The sequence below is a fragment of the Taurulus bubalis genome (genome assembly GCF_910589615.1).
Source record: "Taurulus bubalis genome assembly, chromosome: 1".
Classification (NCBI taxonomy): Eukaryota; Metazoa; Chordata; class Actinopteri; order Perciformes; family Cottidae; genus Taurulus; species Taurulus bubalis.
Genome location: NC_136589.1, coordinates 32,714,578 through 32,735,390, shown reverse-complemented (window position 1 = coordinate 32,735,390; position 20,813 = coordinate 32,714,578). Strand labels below are relative to the sequence as shown.

The following is a 20,813-nucleotide window of genomic DNA, read 5'->3' as shown; positions in this document are numbered from 1 at the left end:
TTAAAATCATAGTAATTGTTACAGGGACCCAGAAGTGACCACAACTTTTAGTTGTTTACCTCAGAGAAACCACACAGAGATTTTAGTTGAAGGGAACTGTTTTATCGATCCAGCTTTTCTGTTTTGTGTTCACAATTTTAATCTTGAGTGTTTTAAATAAATATTGTAAGTATCTTTACAATATTTTATCTATTTATTTGTGTACATGAATAAATATTTGACCACAAATGTGTTACTTTTTTTTATTATTCCGGAGTTGCCTGTTGACCAAAACTGGAGAAAGTGTCATGCAAACATTGTAAATGTATTTGAATTTTACATTCAAGTAAGTAAAAGTCACATTGTAGATTCTAACATGGTGATGAATCGGAGATGTTTGGCAGCAGCTGTTTGGTGTGACAACTGCAGATGTACAAAATAAAAGCTCTAAATTGGATTGAATTAGTCAGAAATCGGCAGAAAAAAATATTGTATGTCAGCCTGAGCTAAGGTTAAAATATTTAATCAGTAATAGTCCACCTTTTGTATAAATCTCGTCGTGTATGCACTTCTCGACATTCAAGAGAGCAAAGCGGAACCTTTGTTCTTTAGTCTGTTGAGTCTGAACGACGGAAGTATATGTGCGACGGACAAGCATGGGTACCCGAATTGCTGCACGTCAGGTGAATCAACATTTTAAAATACGTGACCCTTTTAATATTTCTCCAACTTCAAATAAAGTTATTACATCGTTAAAAGGCATGACCCGCGTATGTCGAAGAAGCGACTGACAGCCCTCATACTTCCACTGTAACCTTCATGTACGCTAACTTATGCTAACTATCGCAGCTCATCTTCTACTAACTGCACTTGTGTAGTCGCCCCACGGCCACAACAGCGGCCATTGTACCGTCCTGACCCAAATAATGCTTGTGTAATATATCGATGATTTGTTTTCCCACCAGGTTCTTCGGTGGGCCGTGATAAATGCCTCCTCCATATTCAGTCCACTTCAGGGTGGGAGACGTCACCTCCAGCCTCTGTGCACCGGGTGCAGATTGTTCGGTTCCTCCAACAGCCAGAATACTCTGCAGCAACACAACCATGAGCTCGATCCTCAATCCAGGAAGCCAGTCACAGAGCTGTCCCCCCACTCTCTGGTTGATATGGGATTCACAGACTCCCAGGCAGAGCGGATATATGAAGCCACGTCCAAACTCAGAGGAGGAAGTGCTGCCAGACACGCTCTGTCAACTCTCACGGCTCTGTTTGTCTTGGGCCTTAACCCTTCCAGTGTGCTGAAACTGCTGGAGAAATGTCCTGAACTTTACACAATCAATGAGTCACAGCTTCAGCAGCGCATAGACCACATGCGGAAATTAGGTTTGGTTGAAGGTGAGCTGATGATCTTTGTGCAGCACAGTTTATCATAACGTTCAGCATTGCTGTCGGTGGCTTAACTTCATACTTATTAAACCAGTATGTTTCCTTCTATCCTCCCCCTTAGGCAGTCTGCAGAGAGTTGTGTCCTATTACCCACAGATCCTGACTGTGCCTGTGAAGACCGTAAAAAGCGTGGTGGTGTTCCTCAGAGAGAAGTGCCAGTTTACCGTCCAGCAGGTCACAGACATCCTCAGAGATAGTCCGGCCGTAGTCCTGGAAGAGAGGGGTCAGCTGGAGTACAAGTTTCAGGTTGGCCTTTCCCGTCATTCCCTGATTTCCCAGCTTCTCAGCTGTAGATTTTTGGATTGGACAAAACAAGACATTTTAAGACTTAACATTGACAGATGGGCCTTTTATTTAAAACAATTTTCAGGCATTATATTGAACAAATGATCGTACGCTGAACCAAAAATCTGAAGTAATCATTAGTGGCCTGAAATCAATAGTCTTTGAAACAAGCAACAGCTCCCATGATAAAGTGCTGTTGTTATGTTGTTATGACTAGGCTGTCTCTACAGAATGGAGCATGCTTTATTTCAGTTTTTGTCTGAATGTATGCCATATATCTTATATATTATCATTTGAGGTTGTCTTGTAGTGTTTTTTTGTCATTCCAAAGTGGTGGTTGTTTGTAACGGCATGAACTGACTCATCTCTCCACAGTACGTCTTCTTCCGGATGGGTGTCAAACAGGCGTGGATGGTGAAGTCCCGGGTGTTTCGTTTCACTCTGGCCGAGGTGCGACGTCGACACTGTTTTCTGGAGCGCAGGGGCCTGTATCAAACCCCAGACAAGAAAGGCCAGACGATCATCCTCAACCCCAAACTGGACGACATCCTCAACGTTGACGAGGACACCTTCCTCACACATGTTGCCAATGCGTCAGCGGAGGAGTATGACGTATTTGGGAAACTGCTGGCAAGAGAGTGGCAGGAAGAACAGCATCAGCATGGCAGCGTTGAAACTGATAGTGACGATGATGAGGTAGAGGAGGATGAAGAGGATGAGGAGACTGGAGGGAAAGGGAGTTACCGGAAGAGGAGAAAAAAATGACAGAGCACTGTGAGAGGGACTGAGAGAACTTGTTTAAAGAGGAAGTTACATGATTAGAGAAAATGACGTATATGATGGTGATGAATTAACTAATAAAATGTTTCCATTTATCTGTTTGTTGAACTCAAGTTTGTCATTATGTGCTATAGAAAATTCTTATCTAAAACACACATGGATGCAATGTCGCTGTTGTTGTTACCCATAGCGTGTTCTCTTTTGTACCCGTGCCACTAACAGATTGGACTGAGTGCAGCATCCGGTTTGAAGTTGATTCCTGTGTTCACAATGTAATGACGTTGTTGTGAGGCGTCGGTGTGGGGCTGATAGATAAGGACTCTACATGGATGACATATAAGGCGTGAACAATTTCTCCCATGTATTCTTTCCACGGTCCAAATCGGTTTGTGACTTTGCTTAAGTAACCCCACAAGTTAAAGCAATATCACAGAACATGTGAATCTTGATGGTTTTCAATGACTTAAACCCCAAAAAGCTAGTGGGTAGGAAAGACGGATGAAGTGGCACCATGAGGAATAACTAGGTGGATGATAGTCCCGCCCCGTTACTATGTGACTGCCAAGTGGCCGTAGCTTTCTCCTTCCCTATATTATCTGTATGAGTCAACAAAGAGTGGATCAGATAAGGCCAGCGGGTGAGCCGCGTCGAACAAGACATCCATTGATTTTTAGAAACGCAAAGCCTGATGGAAGTGCAACACAGAGGTTTTTCTGTTCCGGACATAAGGTAAGAAATTGTACCTTTGGCCAATCAATAATTTGTCAATAAGTGGGTCAACAAAAAGTTTGAACAGAACAAACAGATCTTCTGTTTTTGTCTCAAGTGTTTAGTGGGGTAGCAGGGGCATTACTATCAGGTTTGTATATATATATATATATATATATATATATATATATATATATATATATATATATATATTGTATCTATGACGGGACTACAAGTGTAGGGAAATTAATGTTTAAATCAAATTCACCAAAATATTGTTTCATCCAAACTGCAGTCCAACTGTAGTCAATTGTAATTATATTTTTGAAATTTAATACATTAAATGTACATCTTGTAATGTTACATTGAGTAATTTTTAACATCTTTTCTTCATTTGCATTTTATTTTTGTTGCAACATAATACTCAAGAGGTACAGACACCGCGGTCTGTATATTTGAATGTTTGGCCTCTCATGTCCCTAGACCTTTGAACTATACTGTACATAACCATGAGGAGCACTACAAAAGTTATATCAACGTCTGAGTCAGCCAAGGCAGTTGAAAACATTACAGGTTTGTCCAGCCTGCAATCCTGAGATCTAGAATCTAAAATATGTATATGAAATAGTCTATATACCTCAATGTTTATGTGTATAGATTTACTCTGTTGATATTAATTAATGGTCTTTTCATTAACAGAAAGCTGCTGTAGGAAATAGTCCACACCATAAAACACCCCTCAGTCGGAGCATCTGTGCCTCCGTAGCTCAAAAGACTTAAATGTCGTCACAAACGCTCATTTCTAACTTCACACAGGAATGGATGGAGAGCTGGCTGAGGTGGAAACTTGATTTTTTTCTCATCCCAACCACAGTCGTCACTCTGGCCACCTTGCTAGTCAACCCTGTTCTCCTGGCGTGCATTTTCCTGTCCCATGCCTTGCGTCAGGAGACACGTTACCTGCTGTTGGCCAACACCCTGGCGGCAGACATACTCTTCCTCGTCTTCAACCTGGCCGTAGTGATCTGTAACGCCCTGAGAGCTCAAATACCCTGGCTGGTCTGTGACCTGATCACAGCCGTCACTGTCACCACCTACAGCTGTGCCATCTTCACCCTCACCCTCATGGTGGTCGACACCTATGCTGCGGTTCGCTGGCCTCTCCGTTACCATGACATTCTTCCCCCTGCACGCACACACCGCATACTGCTGGGAACGTGGGTGCTGTCGGCTGTGTACCCTCTCACCTTGGGGATCATGACGGAGGTGAAGAGAGAAAATTCGCATGAAAATGGGGGTGTGTGTCTGGCCCTCATCTCCCTTGGCTTTTTTCAGGTGAAGAACGCCGGGGGGGTCCACATCCACTTCATTGTAGTTGCCCTCATCTGTGCCTTGCTCATTTTTTTCTGCTACATTCGGCTCTACATGGTAACAAGGACCCAGGGCATCTGGCATAGCCGCTTCTCGAGGGCCCGGGTCACCCTGCTGGCTCACGGGGTTCTTCTCCTGCTCTACTTCGCCCCCGGCTTGGTTTTCATCCTGGAGCTCTTCCTGTTCCGGATGGAAGAAATAAGTCAGGACCTACGTGTGTGGATAAGCACAGTCAATATGTGTGTGTTCATGCTGCTGCCCAGGGCGTTTGCTCCATACCTGTATGGGCTGAGGTACAGGGAGATCTCTGTCACGCTAATGCAGCTGCTCCCCCAACACAGGAGACACAACCAGACCACAGTTTCATGAAGACACTTAGAAACTGTCCGTTATTCAGACTTCTTTCATGCAATTGATTGTGATGTACATACTTTCAGTTTTCTCAGTTGCCCTCCAAAACTGTAACTGTAAAATGTAAATGCTGTTCAGTAGTTAGGAAGAGTCCAAATTCACCCAGTGCTGTTATTTTTTATTTTATTTTATATTTTAACATCAAAACACATTTTATGTTCAAATATCGTGTTTGTGGGTGTATATTGTCTAAATGCTGTTTCAAACACTCGCTAAATTCCCAAGAACACAGAGAAACACTCAAATATCTTACATTGTATCTTATTTTTGGCCTACTGCTATCATATTTAAGAACACCGACTGTAAAACGCCATGCGTAATTTGAGGCTACATTTAGAACATTTTCCAAGTGTATATCTCGATGTTGAGGCAATTTTAATCCCTTTTTTTAAATAAATAGTACAACCAAAATATGAATGTTATCATCATGATTATATGATATAAAGGCCACTCAGCCTCAGTTTTATGACCACCTGTGGTAACAAAGCACTTCGCTCCGTTTGCCATCAAAGCCGTGTTTGTCAAAGACTGGATGTCCATCAACAAATGTCTGACTGACTTTGCAATTTAAGGCACCAGAGGAAAGAAAAAAGCACCTTCCCTCCTTTAGGAGGCTGTGTGTGGATAGTGATGAGTCAGACACCTACCTTTTCTCTGTCTGTGCCGTCTAACTGGTACAACAACTCAACAGCAGAGGGACACATGTGTCGGTCCACTGGGCTGCGTCACAGCAACACACTCTCTCTGCTCCTGGTGCTCACTGTCGTCTTTCTACTGCATCTGGAGGTGGATCAAATACGAACAAATATCCCACTGTCTATTGTTTTCCCTTTACTGTGTATTGTTTTGTTATTACACAGCTCTAAATATATACCCTGCCTGATTATTTTCTGTATTGACGGATACAACGTGCTTTTCGTGGACATGATTACATTTGGCAGTATTGCTTGCCCTGCTTATCTTCCTTGTGGTCTTCTCTGATTACATGGTTTTTTTCTTGGGAACTTGTACTGCAGGTGCCCGGGGGCCATAACAACCTTCCTTTTTGCAGTATTCCCTCCTGTGCGCTGCTGTGCCCACCCGTTTACTGAAGTTGGTCGTGGAGTTGCCCTTTGACTGTCCCCTACCTGTATGACTTCAGGGATAGAGACATGCTCTTGCATATGCCCCTACAATGGTGGTCGCCCAGTGAGGAAAATAAAAGGATGTGTGTACATTTTGAAGTAAGCATAGTCAGTAACTTTCATTGGCACACACACACACAGACACACACACACAGACACACACACACACACACACGCGCGCGCGCGCGCGTACACCCCAGTACTAAGCACACGCTTCGAAACTGTCCGGGTCATTCATAACACAGTGGACACTTCCAGGGAGCCCAGTTGAGAGTTCTCAGAAATATTTTGCAACAGGGTGAAGAAGTTGTGACATCCTTTGTTCCAATTCCTCCTCCTTCCTCTACCTGAGAAAAACGGTGCGTGCCTCTCATCCTGTGTGTATTCACGTGTCCCCGGGATCACATTACAGCTGTTTTTGTTACGCACATATACCTTTATTTTTATTTATTTTGTTGTGTCGATGTAACATACGCATATAAACGTGGGTGAGGCTGGTATTTTGTACATCTACTATTACTGACGTGTATCTATACAATGCATGGTTCATATCATCGTCCTCTACATACGTGTTACGCCATAACGCTGGTATTGTTTTGCGTGTATTGCTCAACCGCTGTTACTTCTTGTTGTGAACTTTTTTTTCCTCCACTCGAAGTTTGTTTGCAAACAAAGGGCAGCCACGTGGAGAACCAGTGGCGCTCGGGAAGTGTTGTTTCTCATCGGGCGAACTGTATGCGACAACACTCATTTGAACTCAATTACCCATGATGCACTAGCAGCAACAGCTGAGTAGGTGCAGTGGGATGGCTTTTTTTCTTTTCGCCTGACAAGTATATATTGGTTCTGTGTTTACTGTTAGCTAGTACGAGCTCTCTTTTTTTGCCACCACCTAAAAGTCAAAATGTCTCAGCTGTATAACAGCATTCATTGCTTGCCATAACTATATTAGGGCAGACATCATAAAATATATATATATGTATATATATATAACTATTTCAGGATACTGATTTATTTTCATCCACACTTTTTTTCTTTTTTTTTCTGTCCACTGTAAGTGAAGAGGAAGCTTTATCTGGAGACGCCTGCGTAAGGTAACCCGCTCTATTTATAACTATGGATGTTGTTATTGGGTTTATGAGGTCTGCATTTATACGTATTTCTTGTTTTCCTGTTGAATTTGTCCCACTATGTTGAGTTAAGCAACGGCTAAGCTCGTGTTTATGTCAGTATGTTGTCGATGGCTAACGGTCGGCACGAGTCTCCTTTGTCTAAGACTAAGTAACCGAAACTACAGTGTTTTCTGTCCTTTTAGTGACCTGGCAACACAGCGCACATTGTTTTTACGTGATTGTCTGTAATAGATACGTGGGATATTATGCCATTTCACTTTTTCCTCTTTCATTTTTAAAATAGCAACAACAACAACAAAACGATGTGCGCATGCACACGACGTATTGTACGTCTCTGGCAATTTCAACTTCACTGTAATTCACAGTGATAACAGCAAACAAAGTAAAATAATTTAATACATAACCTAATTAAATCTGCTTTATTTAATTTATCGTTCTTTTTTTCTTTTTTCTTTTTAAATATTATTTGTATTTTTCTCCTCCTCAGTGGGCATTAGTCATAATGTAAATCCATCTGCGTCAGATACCTCTGACTAAACATGTCCTCTATCTCCAAGGAGGTGCTGCTGCATAACGCACGTGAATAGGTTGAACCGGTTAAAAATAACCGGGGATAAATGGCCTCACAGGAGGAAACAGAGACAGTACGACCAGACATACAAGAGTTCCATGTTTAATATAACATCTTTAAAAACTCCATAATACACAAACAGTCTTTGTGGACGTGAACACAGTATACCTCATGGGGGAACCATAGTTATTTGCCTGAAATACAAGTTTAAATAAAACAGAGAATATGACTCAAGGTTATTATTAGTACCACTGACTTTGCACTTGCTGTTCAAACAATGATCATGTGCTGTCTGATTGCATCACTTTTCCTCACTGTGTCTCGAAACCACCTGACTGAAATTAATGGTTGGCGAGCCATCCGCCAATCTCTCTCCCGCCTGTATCTCTTTGTCATCTTCCACCTCGTGCATTTCAGAGTGCTGCAGGGCACGACTGTTTGGCAGCAGTGGCGACAGAGTAACTATCAAAAAGGTTTCATTCCTTGAAGCTACTTTTCTTAAGCACAAGACATTTTAGCACTATTCCATGTGCAGAAAACTCTTTGGGAGCATTGTGTTTCCCCCCCACTTCTGCACACATGCTTCGGGGCTTTGGTATGTTACTGTGTTGCTTCTCCACGTGAATGTTCTCAATTTGTACTACAGTGATCTAATTAGGTCGCTGGCTATCTGATAGGAGGCCATGATAATGTGATCTATTGTGGAACATTTTTGTAATTTTTTTTATTGTAATGATACAGAACTGCCTGTTCTCCAACCTCAGGTCATCTTGACGTTTAGAGAAGGTACGTTGAAGGTGGCAGCCATGGTGTTGATCCTGGGCAGAAGGATGAACAGGGAGGAATCTGGGATCAGAGACTCTCCAGCTGTCAAACGCAAGGTGCTCTCTCAAAGGCTTTCAGTCTTGCAGCTTTTGTCTCAACTGACTTAAGTCCCAAATTGTAAAAAATAAATAAATAGAAAAGCTTCATGCATGTTGTTGTCTCCTCAGGTGCTTGAGGTGGACTCGAAAACGTTAGCCAGCCAGGATGTCTTGGACTTCTGTTCCGGCTCATCCCACTCAGAGGGCATCCTGCAGGTATTCAATGAGTTCCGCGACTGCCGCCTGTTCACCGATGTTGTCATCAGCGTGCAGGGCCGCGAGTTCCCCTGCCATCGCGCTGTGCTTTCTGCCTGCTCCTCCTACTTCAGAGCCATGTTCTGCAACGACCACCGGGAGAGCCGCGAGATGCTGGTCGAGATCAACGGCATCCTGGCCGAGGCGATGGACTCTTTCCTCACCTATGTCTACACCGGCCACGCCAAGATCACCACAGAGAATGTCCAGTTCCTCTTTGAGACCTCCAGTCTCTTCCAGATCTACACACTGCGTGATGCCTGCGCCAAGTTCCTGGAGGACCAGCTGGACCCTTGCAACTGCCTGGGCATCCAGCACTTCGCAGATGCCCACGCCCTGAAGCAACTAGCCAGCCGCTGCCGCAGCTACGTCCTGGCCAACTTCTCAGAGGTGGCTCAGCATGAGGAGTTCCTCGGCCTACGCAAAGAAGAGCTGGAGGAGTACACTGGCAGCGATGAGCTGTCCATCGGTAAGGAGGAGGTGGTGTTTGAGGCGGTGATGAGATGGGTGTACCACGGTGTGGAGCACAGGAAGCCCATGCTTAAGGCCCTGCTGCACAATGTGCGCCTGCCCCTTTTGCACCCCAACTACTTTGTCCAGACGGTGGAGGGAGACCAGCTCATTCAGAATGCTCCGGAGTGCTACCAGCTGCTCCACGAGGCGAGGCGCTACCACGTGCTCGGAAATGAGATGATGTCCCCCAGAACTCGTCCACGCAGGTAACTAAAATGTTGACTGACTAGTTGTGAGGATGGCGGCAGATAATAATATATGTTATCTACAAAAGGAAAACAGACACTGATTATTATACAACATTGTTGGGGCTCTTTTGAAGTAGTATGACTTCTGATTTTCTTCCTGCCGTTTTGTCTCGTTGGGTTAGCCACACCTCTTACCCCGGGGGTGTCAAACATACGGGGTCCAGTCCGGCCCACCGGATAACTGTTAAAATTACAGAAAAGCTACAGACGGTGCACCATCAGTGATCGGGAGAAAAACAGACATTGTGAAAATATTCTGAGAGAAAGTACAAGCTGCAAATGGAGGACAATGTTTTTGGACATTTCACTGTATTTTTCACCGCAAGGCATTGTGTTCCAAGTCGTTGTGGGGCAGGATGTGGCCCCTTAACTAAAATGAGTTTGACACCCCTGTCTTACACTGTGATGACCGAGATGAGAGCGAGATAAAAAAAAATAATAATAATAATTATCTTTTCAAGCAATGTATTGATCTATAACCACACATTGTAGAGCTAAAGGTTACAACTCACGCATACACTTAGTGCTCCTGGCAGTGTTGTTGTTGCGTCTGTGCGTGACAGGGAGACAGGGAGTGTTAGTGTACTGAACAGACAAGTGTGTGTCATTGAGGTAGCAGTGCTTTGTAGACCTATTTTGAAATGGAATTTGTAATGACGGACGCAGGGCATGTTCCTACACAGACCGGTTGGCCGGAAGGAAAAAAAAATGAATGTGATGCAATGAATGGCAATCATGAAATGTTGAATGTTGTTATGATGCTGGAGGTGGGACTCCCCTTGCTGATGTGTTCCGTTTCCGAGTCTGCATCTGTTCACTTGTTTTACCAGTTTTCCAAATGTTTGGATGGAACAATGTAGCATTTGATTAAGGGCAAAAATTGGAGCTGACTGAAAGCGTAGAAATTAGATACAAAACGAGCCATATGGTAGCCTGCTGTACAACAAACAACCGTGCAGCTGCCTTTGTGTGTCAGACAACAGTGCCATTTGTCAGTTATTAAGGCTGTGTGGCACGTATTTCAGGTGTATTGTGTCAGTATCCAGGCAGATCTCTCCAGAGCAGCAAGCCAATCAGGCAGTTAGTGCCTGCACAGCTTTGTTTGCCCTGGGGGCCGAACCTGCTCCGGTTCAAAACAGATGCCTGGTTCCCCTTTCTGTGTGTACATCTGCCCCTTTTTTCTCTTGGTTAGCCTCTCAAATTTAATTAATCTTTCTCACACACACACACACACACACACACACACACACACACACACACACACACACACACACACACACACACACACACACACACAAAACTATAATGCTCCTGGGCTTGACTGTCTCGTGTACACAAGGACATGAACCAGCTCGAACCTCCCACCTGCATCGGACCTATACCACATACGTAGTAAACAGAGAAATGTGGGGGGTGGTGGGGAGTGCAAAGAAACACATTTGTACTTGCATTGGTATCAAGAATGTACTGGGTTTTTTTATTTTATTTTTACAGATAAACCACTGGTAGTGTTTACCCTGCATCAGTATTTTAGAATGGCACAATAAGAAGAGAAGCTGTAGTTAATTAGCTTCCCCTAGGAAATGCTGTCATGCACAGCATGTGTTGAACGGCCAAATAGGAAAGCTTTGTGATCATGGAACTTCAGCCTAGGTCTAGCCCCAAGTGTGTTTTTGTTGTATTGATTAATACTTTCATTGTAAATTGAACTTTGCCTTTAAGATAACTGAAGCCATTCCTGTGGAAACTACATCTCTGTTCCTGCCCTAGCACACACGTCTGCCATCTGTAATTAGAAACCCCTCAAAGTGTTGACATGTGTATGTTTACATGTCTTCATAATCCTTCGTATAAGACTACAGATATAGTGTGTTTTAATTAGACACCATGCCTGTAATCGCTACCTATTAATTCTGACATGCTGGTCTTGTGTTTTTATTATAGCTTCAGCTGTGTTGTTATTTCCACTCCATCTCTACATTCTTTTAATGTCTAACCCTCTGCCTTATCTTGTCTGCTCCCTCTTCTTTTTTTTTACAGGTCGACTGGCTTTTCTGAGGTGATTGTGGTGGTGGGTGGTTGTGAGAGAGTGGGGGGCTTCAACCTGCCCTACACCGAATGCTATGAACCGGTCACAGGAGAGTGGAAATCCCTGGCCAAGCTACCTGAGTTCACGAAGTCAGAGTACGCTGTCTGCGCCCTCCGCAATGACATCCTGGTGTCAGGTAAGACCCCGCAAAATATTACTTTCTTAACATGTTGTCTTTTATTTTTTTACTTTATTAATGAATCAATGAAATTTGCGCAAATTCTATTACACCAACTTTTTATATGGTTATACTTTGTGTGGTCTTGGTTTTTAGAAAAGTATGTTTCTCTTAATAAGAGTAAGATTGTGCCATACCCCAAAATATACATTCACAAGCACACTTGTGAATGTGTATTTCACAAGTGTGCTTGTCAGTGTCTTTCTTGGCTTGGCTTGCCGTCTAATCCCCTAGTGGAGTGGCAGGAAAAGGCCATGATGGCTATTTTCCCATTGTTATTTTTACAGCAACAGTCTGTTTTAGTTGAAGGAAAATCTGAGAGCAACATCTGGATGAAGGCCTTCATTGGCCTGCTCAGTCAGGGTCAACGGTTCAGCTGCTTTCTAGGATATTCTGTATGCAACAATCTAACCCATTTAGATTTTAGACTCCACCAATATGTTGTGATGTGATTAGCTTGGAATCAACCTAAATCTGAGATATCATGATGCTCATTACCTCTTGGCAATGCTGCTGCATTTTTGACACCTTTGTATGGGCCAAGTGTGGTGTAAATCTTCTTTGGTGTAAAAAAAGATCTAGATAAAACAGGACATTAGTATTACATCTTTCATCCAGACAGATGAGGTCAGGGTGAAGGTAGTTGCTAAAGCCAAACATGGATATAAACGTGCATGCTGCAGTTCTTATATGGTTGTTATATGGAGGGCATGGAGAAGTAGAGAGTTTCCATACTTCTTTTGGGAAATTGTTTCCAATAATGTGAATTAACAGAAGTCTAAAAGTGCCTGCGGGGGACTGCTAATGCTCAACCATGTTGTTGAGCTGTAAAACATTACTGGGCAAAACGGCAGTTGAAAGATACATAGAGAAGAGAAAAAAAGGAAGAAGGAGATTTAGAGAAACATTTCCCCGCTTCAGCAAAGAGTGTGCAGTGTTTGGCTTTTTTATGTGCTCTCTGTGCCAAGTCCTCACGTGTTCGCTATCATTCTCCCCTCACGCTCTGCCTGAAAGAGTCAACATGCCCCTCCTCCCCGTCTTTCGGTCTCACCCACATTCACACACGCTACTGCTTCATAACATATTATGATCTTCATTGCCCCACTTGGTCTTTTTGTCTCCCGACCTGACTTGATACATTTAATTCCCTTTTTTCAACTTAGTTTTTTTCTGCTACTCTTTCAATTACATTCCCACACATACCACATTATGTCTGTCTGTCTGTCTGTCTGTCTGTCTGTCTGTCTGTCTGTCTGTCTGTCTGTCTGTTTCACCTCTGCAGCATTGTAAACAGCTTCTTTGTCAGACCCACAGTGAGCATGCTCTGAGTTCAGGAGAACATGAGTCTCTTTGCTACTAGCGTTGTAACAATACTTGAATATCTAACTTTGAAAACAATACCATGAAAAATATAGATATTCAATACCATGTGAAAATTAAAAGCTGTTGCAGCTGGTACCCGTCGATCAATACTGCGGAAAAATTCATATTGATCAAATATTCATTATCGATGTGTATCGTTACGTTGTTCTTTTTGACAGCACAATTGCAGACACATTTGGTTTTGTCGGTTAGTGAGCAGAAAACACATGAGCTTGCCTCACACATTACGGATCGGTGCACATCATACTCACAAGTAGCCTGACTCCTCTCGCTGCCTTCTCAGACAACAGGAATGTTGTAACACACTGAGTGAGATAATTTGCATTAACAATGAAACTGCATATAATTTTAAGCAATGCATAACTCTCATAAAGCTGTCATTACGGGACAGCCCAAAGACACCATTTGTTCTTTAAAAGCACCGATTAGCAGCAGTGGGCCTCCTCATCTGAGACAGTCTGACTGTTGTAAGACTTTCAAGTGGTTTGTCCTCCGTCAACATGTTTCCTACTTGCCCCTGGGGCAGCAGACTCTCTGGCTCTTTCACAATCCAGCGGATTATCGAGTAGACTAGACACACACACCAAGCAACGTCCGTCACTAGTCTATGGGCTACAGTACAATTTTAAAACGACTGAATATTAATTACTTTATTATATTACCCATGTATCGACACTGGTTTATTGAAATAGATGGCCTTCCCAGGAGGTGATTTATTTTTTATGAGGATGAAACGGAAGCCTAATAGCTCTATCCAGTACCACCTGTCTAGTTTGGGTTTTAGCTAGCTTACAATAAAGAAGAACAAAAGTCCTGCTTTGTTTGCATGTGAATAAAGAAGAGGCCTGTAGACTTTTGTTTACACTGGCACATTTTCTTTATAGATTTGACATTAATCCATCTAACCACCCACATGTGTTCTGAACAAAGATAACACCCAACAGGACACTACCACAATAAAATGTAAAGTAATAAGACATTTACTTCAGGTTGTCTGAGGACACCTACTTTTGAAGGCAGGAGTCTTCTTATTCATTTTCATAATGTGTATTAACTGATACCACCACCATGAGATCAATTTATGTGAAATAACACAGATTGTAACTGACTGTTTACGTGTTTGAATCTTGTTCGTATATTCACGTTACACCCACGCTCTAAGATATACTTGGGGGGGCGAGTGGGGGCATGTCAGGGCTTGTTAAAAATGTGCCTAGATCACACTGTAACCTGGTCAGGTTGCTGTTATTATTATTCCCTCCAACTTTTTACAATGCCAAGTTTGCTCAGAGACGACAGATTAGACAATAATAATAATTTGAACTAATAGAAATAATTCAAAAGACGATGGTCAACACCTGTGCTCTCGTAATGAAACGCGTGTGTGTGCGTGTGCGTGTGTGTGTGTGTAAACCTTGTGTTTACTCTCGAGACTCAGGTCAAAGACAGATAAGACACTTATCCAATTAGAAGATAAAGCATTACTTTGACATAAACACACAAAGCTGGCTGTACACTGGGAGCAGCTCTGGTTTCATTTTTAAACGTTAAATCTATAACAGATCAACTCGATGACAAACCACAGCAAACACAATCTGAGTTGTGTAGCGCTAAATATATTGTGCCCAAAATACCTATTGTCTTGAATATGAACCGTTGTCTGTCATGTTTGTCCCTTGGTGCCTTTAGGTGGCCGTCTCAACAGCCGGGACGTGTGGATGTATAACTCCCAGCTCAACCTGTGGATCAGAGTGGCTTCTCTTAACAAAGGCCGCTGGAGACACAAGATGGGCGTCCTTCTGGGCAAGGTAAGGAGGGAGCGCCAAGCCAGATGTATGTCTTTGCATTATCATATAATTTGTATATGACACATCATTTTGTTGCCCGACGGTTTGTAAACGACTGGTGCCAGCTCGTGTCACACATCCGGGATCGAACGCACAAACTCAACAGAAAGAAGGAAGTTTGCCTTTATTTAAAAGCAGCATATAAACAAGTTCCTTATCTACTCGAACCGTTGCATCCCCAACACATGGAAAATAATTCACTCCTCGATCACTGCCTCTACACTTGAGCTGTTGCTATTTACAGTCTCTAGTAAGGCCAGGTGGACATTCTTGTTTGAGTGCAATAGGAGTTAATGGACTTCTGCCAGTATCTCACACTTCCAAGTTAAGGACCAGCTTAGTCCACTTGCCCATATCATGTCACATTAGCCTGGAGTGTCCATACATAGCTGTGAAAACCCCCGATAAGCCTGTAAACACACACTGGGTTTGCAAACATAGACACAATTATAAACACTTAGTCCTAGTTTTTCTTTACGTATTGTATATATTTAAATATACAGTTCGTAAAGAAAAACTATCATTAGATTGAATAACTAAATTCTAACTTTAAAAAAAGTTTTTTTAACACATGATTTGCTTGGAAATGCTCTTAAACTAGATTGTGTAGTCTGTCTTCATTGCATAGCATTGTTTGTTTTTTAGCATTTGAGGTCTTTGCTGAAGTAGACAGAGCTTGTGTGTGCTTTGGACATCATGTGTATAAATACCCATGTTTGTTTGCACACACAAAGAACATGGATACAAGTACACGAATTCTTGGAAAGCTTCGGGCTAAAATACAGTGCTTTATGTACTTTGTCAGGAAGGGCATGACTCATCTGCAGCATTTCTGAAAAACATTTCATTCTTTCGAGCTCTGATTGTGGCACCAATCTGTATTGGATTTTCTATGACTTTCAAACATCAACCAAAGTGCTCAGTTGCCTTGCCACATAAACAACAAACACACATGCATGCAGTCAAACTACACAGAGGTTCTCCACAACGGTGAGGTAATCAGCTGGAGGGTCTCACTCCAGCTGTAAAAGCCAGTAATGAACTCCAAAGTGAGTCATGTATCAAGTTATGGTGAAAACAAGACGGACTGAAATGGTCATTTAACTTGACTCTAAAGGTTTTAGAACAATATGACTATACTTGGTCGTCCAAGGCCTGCTAACTTGGAGGTTAAACTGGTCAGGGATCACACAACATTTAAGCAGTGATTGTGCTACATGGTATAAGCATAAACACAGGTTTTGTCCTTTCTTGAAAAACACATTCCTCTGAGATATTAAATCCCAGGAGAGGCTATTGTCTGCAACCACTTCCTGTATCTGTCCCACACATGTGGGATTGTCTTCCCCTTCTCATATTTTCTTCTATCTGTCTTTGTTTTACAAATCATTTATTTTGTTTCTCTTATCTCTGGTGCTTTGTTGTCTTATCATTTCTCCTCAGAACTGTGCTGTTGGTAGTTATCACATCTCACTTCCTCATATCGTTTAACATCTTTCTCTGTGTTGTGTTTTCTTTTCAATTTTCCTGAGAATTCAGTTGCCCCTCCTCCTCAGTTATTTCCTCATTCTACCTGTATTTTCCCCCTTTGATGATTGGAATGCAGAGCTTAGTAAGCGTGCATGCACGTTCATGCTTGCATGCAAATATCTCAACTATGACTTCCACTAACTCACTATTCAAACAATTTGCATATTCGGTTGAAAAATCAAATATCTTTTCACTTGCACACATACGCACACCCACATTTGTCTTCCTATACTTGTGCAGACCTTCCATTTACTTAACCACATTAATTTATTGATGCCACAACGTAAAGTCTGAACTTCTCAAGCTGGATCTTGCAGGGTTAGAAGTTCAAGAACATACGCACGCGCACACACTTCTCTTTGTCCTGGATTCTGTGATGTCCTGTTGAACTGGTTGTGTTTCCTCAGAATAGAAGCAAAAATAGGTCACATTTGTTTTCCGCTGCGCTGTGTTGTGGCTGCACTTGGTGACGGCTGTTCTCATCTACCATAATGTTTCTCCTTCTATCTCTCTCTTTGTCTCTCTCTATTCTCTTATATATATATATATATATATATATATATATATATATATATATATATATATATATATATATATATATATATATATATATATTATATTTTCCCCTAAAAGGCTTCTATGGTTCTCTCATGGTCACTGCTTCTCACCTATCTGCATGTTGAGGACAATTAATCATTCAGCCATTGCCAGTGGTCATAAAATAAGCCGTGAAAGTGCTTGTTCACTGGTTTGCAAGGATGTCCTCAGATAGTCATGAATCATGTTTAGTGTTTATGTGATTTCCACATACCAATGAGTGGGTATAGAGTATGTGCTACCATCATCGAGCTAATGTGGAATGTGCCTATATTGATGCACTTCCACTTGTATCTTCACGGTGTATCCTGCATTTAACATGTCATGTGTTATCAGCTGTATCAACATTACAGTATGAACATACACAAAAGTTCAGTTTGTCTATGTTCCCATAGTCTTATTCTGTGAGTTAAAGTGTGGACACTGCCCCAAACTAGAAAGGCCCCATTTGCCTGTAGTTGTCATTAAAAACACATATATTAAATAACAATATTTTGAAACCACCACCTGAGATGTTTGAGAGAGTGAACTGTTTTAACTTGTCAGTTAAAAATGGTGGTTGTGCTATCAATTAGTCCAGGTGTTGAATGCAAATACCTGCATCCACTTCCATTTCTATGTTCCCTATTTTCCCTCCATCTTTCTTTGTGTCTATTTTCTCTCTACTTTTCTCTATCTCTTTCTCTCTACCTCTCTCACTCTACCTCTCTCTCTACATCTACCTCTCCCTCACTCTACCTCTCCCTCTGACTGTCTCCCTCCCTCTCTCTCATCTGTTCTTTGTTCATGCTCTAGATTTTGTGGAGACAGGAACAGCCCAAAGTTTTTCTGCTGATTAAGACCAGTCTGTAGATGAGCATGTGTTCCTATACCAGTAAAGCATTCTTGACATGATTCTTCTTATTTCTATCTCATTCTTGAACGTTTTTCTTCCTATTCGGCAATGTATTGCACTCCAGGAGGGTAGTATGTGTAACTAGAATGCATATATTATGTCAACAACATTATATACTGAGTAATGCTTTAGCTTCCAGTAAGGTTTTGGATATTGTCAGTGGATCAGTTTAATTATCAAGAAACCAATTAACAACACAGGCATTACATTCACAGTACATAACAATTATTTAACACTATAAATAACCACTTGAGGCATGATTAACAGCTGAAAGATGCTCCATCTAAAGACCAAAGCTAAACGTGTTTATTAAAAAATATGACTGCTGCTGGAATAAACCTTGTGAGTCATTCAGTAGGACACAGAGGAATGCTTCTAATTTAGCGCTTGTTTTTTCTACAGTGGGTCTGGCGTAAGGCCAATCACTAATTAATTATTCCAGTTCAATCTACTGTCCAGTAAAGTATGACGGCAGTTCAAGGTTAGCAAATGCACTGGTGCCTGCAGGAATCCAGACCCGTGTTTACCGATATAAGAACAGCGTGGACAGAGACAATGGTGCTGGTTCACAGCAGTATATCATCTTTCATCTGCACCTGATAGACTGGTTCTCTAAGTGCTGACGTAGTGTTCATACTCATGAGCTAGGAAGCTTGAAACATCTCTCACAGTGAATGTGTATGTGTTTCTGTGTACATGCTCTGTGTAAAACGTATGTGGCGCACATCAATTGTTCCAAGGTGCTAATCTCAACTCCTTTAATCCAAATATGTCTGTGTGTGTCTTCCCCAAGGTCTACGCTGTTGGTGGCTATGATGGGCAGAGCCGCCTGACCAGTGCGGAGTGCTATGACTCCTTCTCTAACCGCTGGACAGAGGTGGCTCCCATGAAAGAGGCAGTCAGCTCTCCGGCCGTGGCCAGCTCTGCTGGCAAGCTCTTTGTCATAGGAGGAGGGCCTGACGACGACAGCTGTTCAGACAAGGTAGGAAACAGATGTGTGCACCACAAACCACACACTCAGCACATAGTGATGAAAGCTGAGGGTCTTTTTTTGTCTTGGATAACTAGTTTTCAGTGATTATACCTTCAAAATGCAAGGGACATGTTACACGTTCTTTTTTTCAAAGCAGACTTTTCAGTAGGTTGTCTGAACAATAACTTAACTTGTCAGTTTCAACAGAGGTATACATTTCAATTAATCTGTGCTTAGATAGGCTTATAAGTGTTCTGGCCTATGCCTGAGAGATGTAATTTCCATTTATAAAATGCTAAAAAGCTTCTTGGGTCACCAAGAAATATATTTTAACTTTGAGATCAGGACTTGTTAGGCTACCCTGGAAATGAGGTTTTAAGTGATAACCAGGTTGTTGATATTAAACAGGGAAACACGGTCTTTCACTGGAACTCAAACTTAAGCAATGAAATACCTGGTATGCTTTATCTACATCTGTGCATGCCAGAAAACATGTACCACAGGAAGAGAGTTAACCCAGCATGGCCAACTATTTGTGCCTGGGTCTACGTGGCCAAAAGGGACGAGAGTTCATGCGGGCTCCGAGTTCATAGAATTCTTAGAACATCCTAAACATCCACATTGATTCTAAAGGCCCTTGCCTGATGGAGTGTGTTGTTCATGTAAGCTGCAGTCAAGAGGAAACACTGTTTGGAAGGAGGCTATTTTAAATAGATGTGGGTGAGAGAATGCTTGGATTGTATGCAAAACCGCATAGTGGAGCTGAAGTCAGCCCACAGAACAGTCAGTAAAAAGAGCTACATATTTATTCTATTCAGCAACTATCATCAGTCTTTTGTCTTCTTTCTTCCACCACAATAAGACACAACTAACTATGTGTAACTGTATGTCAGGTTCAGTGCTATGATCCAGAGACGAACACTTGGTTGCTGCGGGCCAACATCCCCATCGCCAAGCGCTGTATCACAGCAGTGTCCCTCAACAACATGATCTATGTGTGCGGTGGTCTCACCAAGTCCATATTCTGCTACGACCCCGAAGAGGACTACTGGATGCATGTGGTTCACACCTTCAACAAGCAGGTACGGGATTACATGCAGATCACTTGAGGATTAGGCCGTTTGAATACACCTGCATGAATCCTCTGAAGCCGCACTCGCTAATTTCTGCCTTTCTCCCAACAGGAGAGCAGTGGCATGTCAGTGTGCAACGGCAAGATTTTTATTCTTGGTGGCAGAGGGGAAAATGGGGAAGCAACCGACACCATCCTGTGTTACGACCCGTCAACAGGCATCATCACAGGAGTGGCAGCCATGCCGCGGCCGATCTCCTACCATGGCTGTGTAACCATCCACCGCTTCAATGACAAATACCACAAGCCCTGAGCATAAACTAGCACACACACACACACACACACACACACACACACACACACACACACACACACTAAAGAACTTAAACCTTCTTTGAAACGTTAGCTCTTCGAGTTCACCCCATGCACAACACAAACGCAATTGCACAGGTCTTTATAACAGGCACATTATCTGAGCTAATTTATTTTCTCACAGCATCATGTAGCAATACTCATTGTGGTGCTGTGAATCATTTGCTGTTGTGTACCATAGTTATTGCCC

At 42.4% G+C, this 20,813-nt stretch overlaps 3 protein-coding genes across 3 annotated transcripts; all 3 read left to right on the top strand.

The window, feature by feature from the left end:
- Positions 1-635: 635 nt before the first annotated feature.
- mterf4 (mitochondrial transcription termination factor 4) lies at positions 636-2,551 on the top strand (the record flags this gene model as incomplete). The annotated part of the gene is made up of 4 exons (XM_079223357.1): positions 636-662; positions 945-1,374; positions 1,487-1,671; positions 2,086-2,551. The coding sequence occupies 4 exons, from the start codon at positions 636-638 to the stop codon at positions 2,473-2,475; spliced, it is 1,032 nt and encodes a 343-aa protein (XP_079079483.1). The 3' UTR covers positions 2,476-2,551.
- A 1,427-nt stretch (positions 2,552-3,978) lies between these two features.
- Positions 3,979-4,938, top strand: LOC306741115 (putative G-protein coupled receptor 148; the record flags this gene model as incomplete). The annotated part of the gene is made up of 1 exon (XM_079223368.1): positions 3,979-4,938. One exon carries the CDS (start codon positions 3,979-3,981, stop codon positions 4,936-4,938), a length of 960 nt encoding a protein of 319 aa, XP_079079494.1.
- A 3,676-nt stretch (positions 4,939-8,614) lies between these two features.
- On the top strand, positions 8,615-20,564 carry klhl24a (kelch-like family member 24a; the record flags this gene model as incomplete). Its single annotated transcript, XM_079232402.1, has 7 exons — positions 8,615-8,689; positions 8,801-9,645; positions 11,728-11,912; positions 15,027-15,145; positions 19,000-19,188; positions 20,073-20,261; positions 20,364-20,564. 7 exons carry the CDS (start codon positions 8,615-8,617, stop codon positions 20,562-20,564), a joined length of 1,803 nt encoding a protein of 600 aa, XP_079088528.1.
- Between the last annotated feature and the right edge of the window lie 249 nt (positions 20,565-20,813).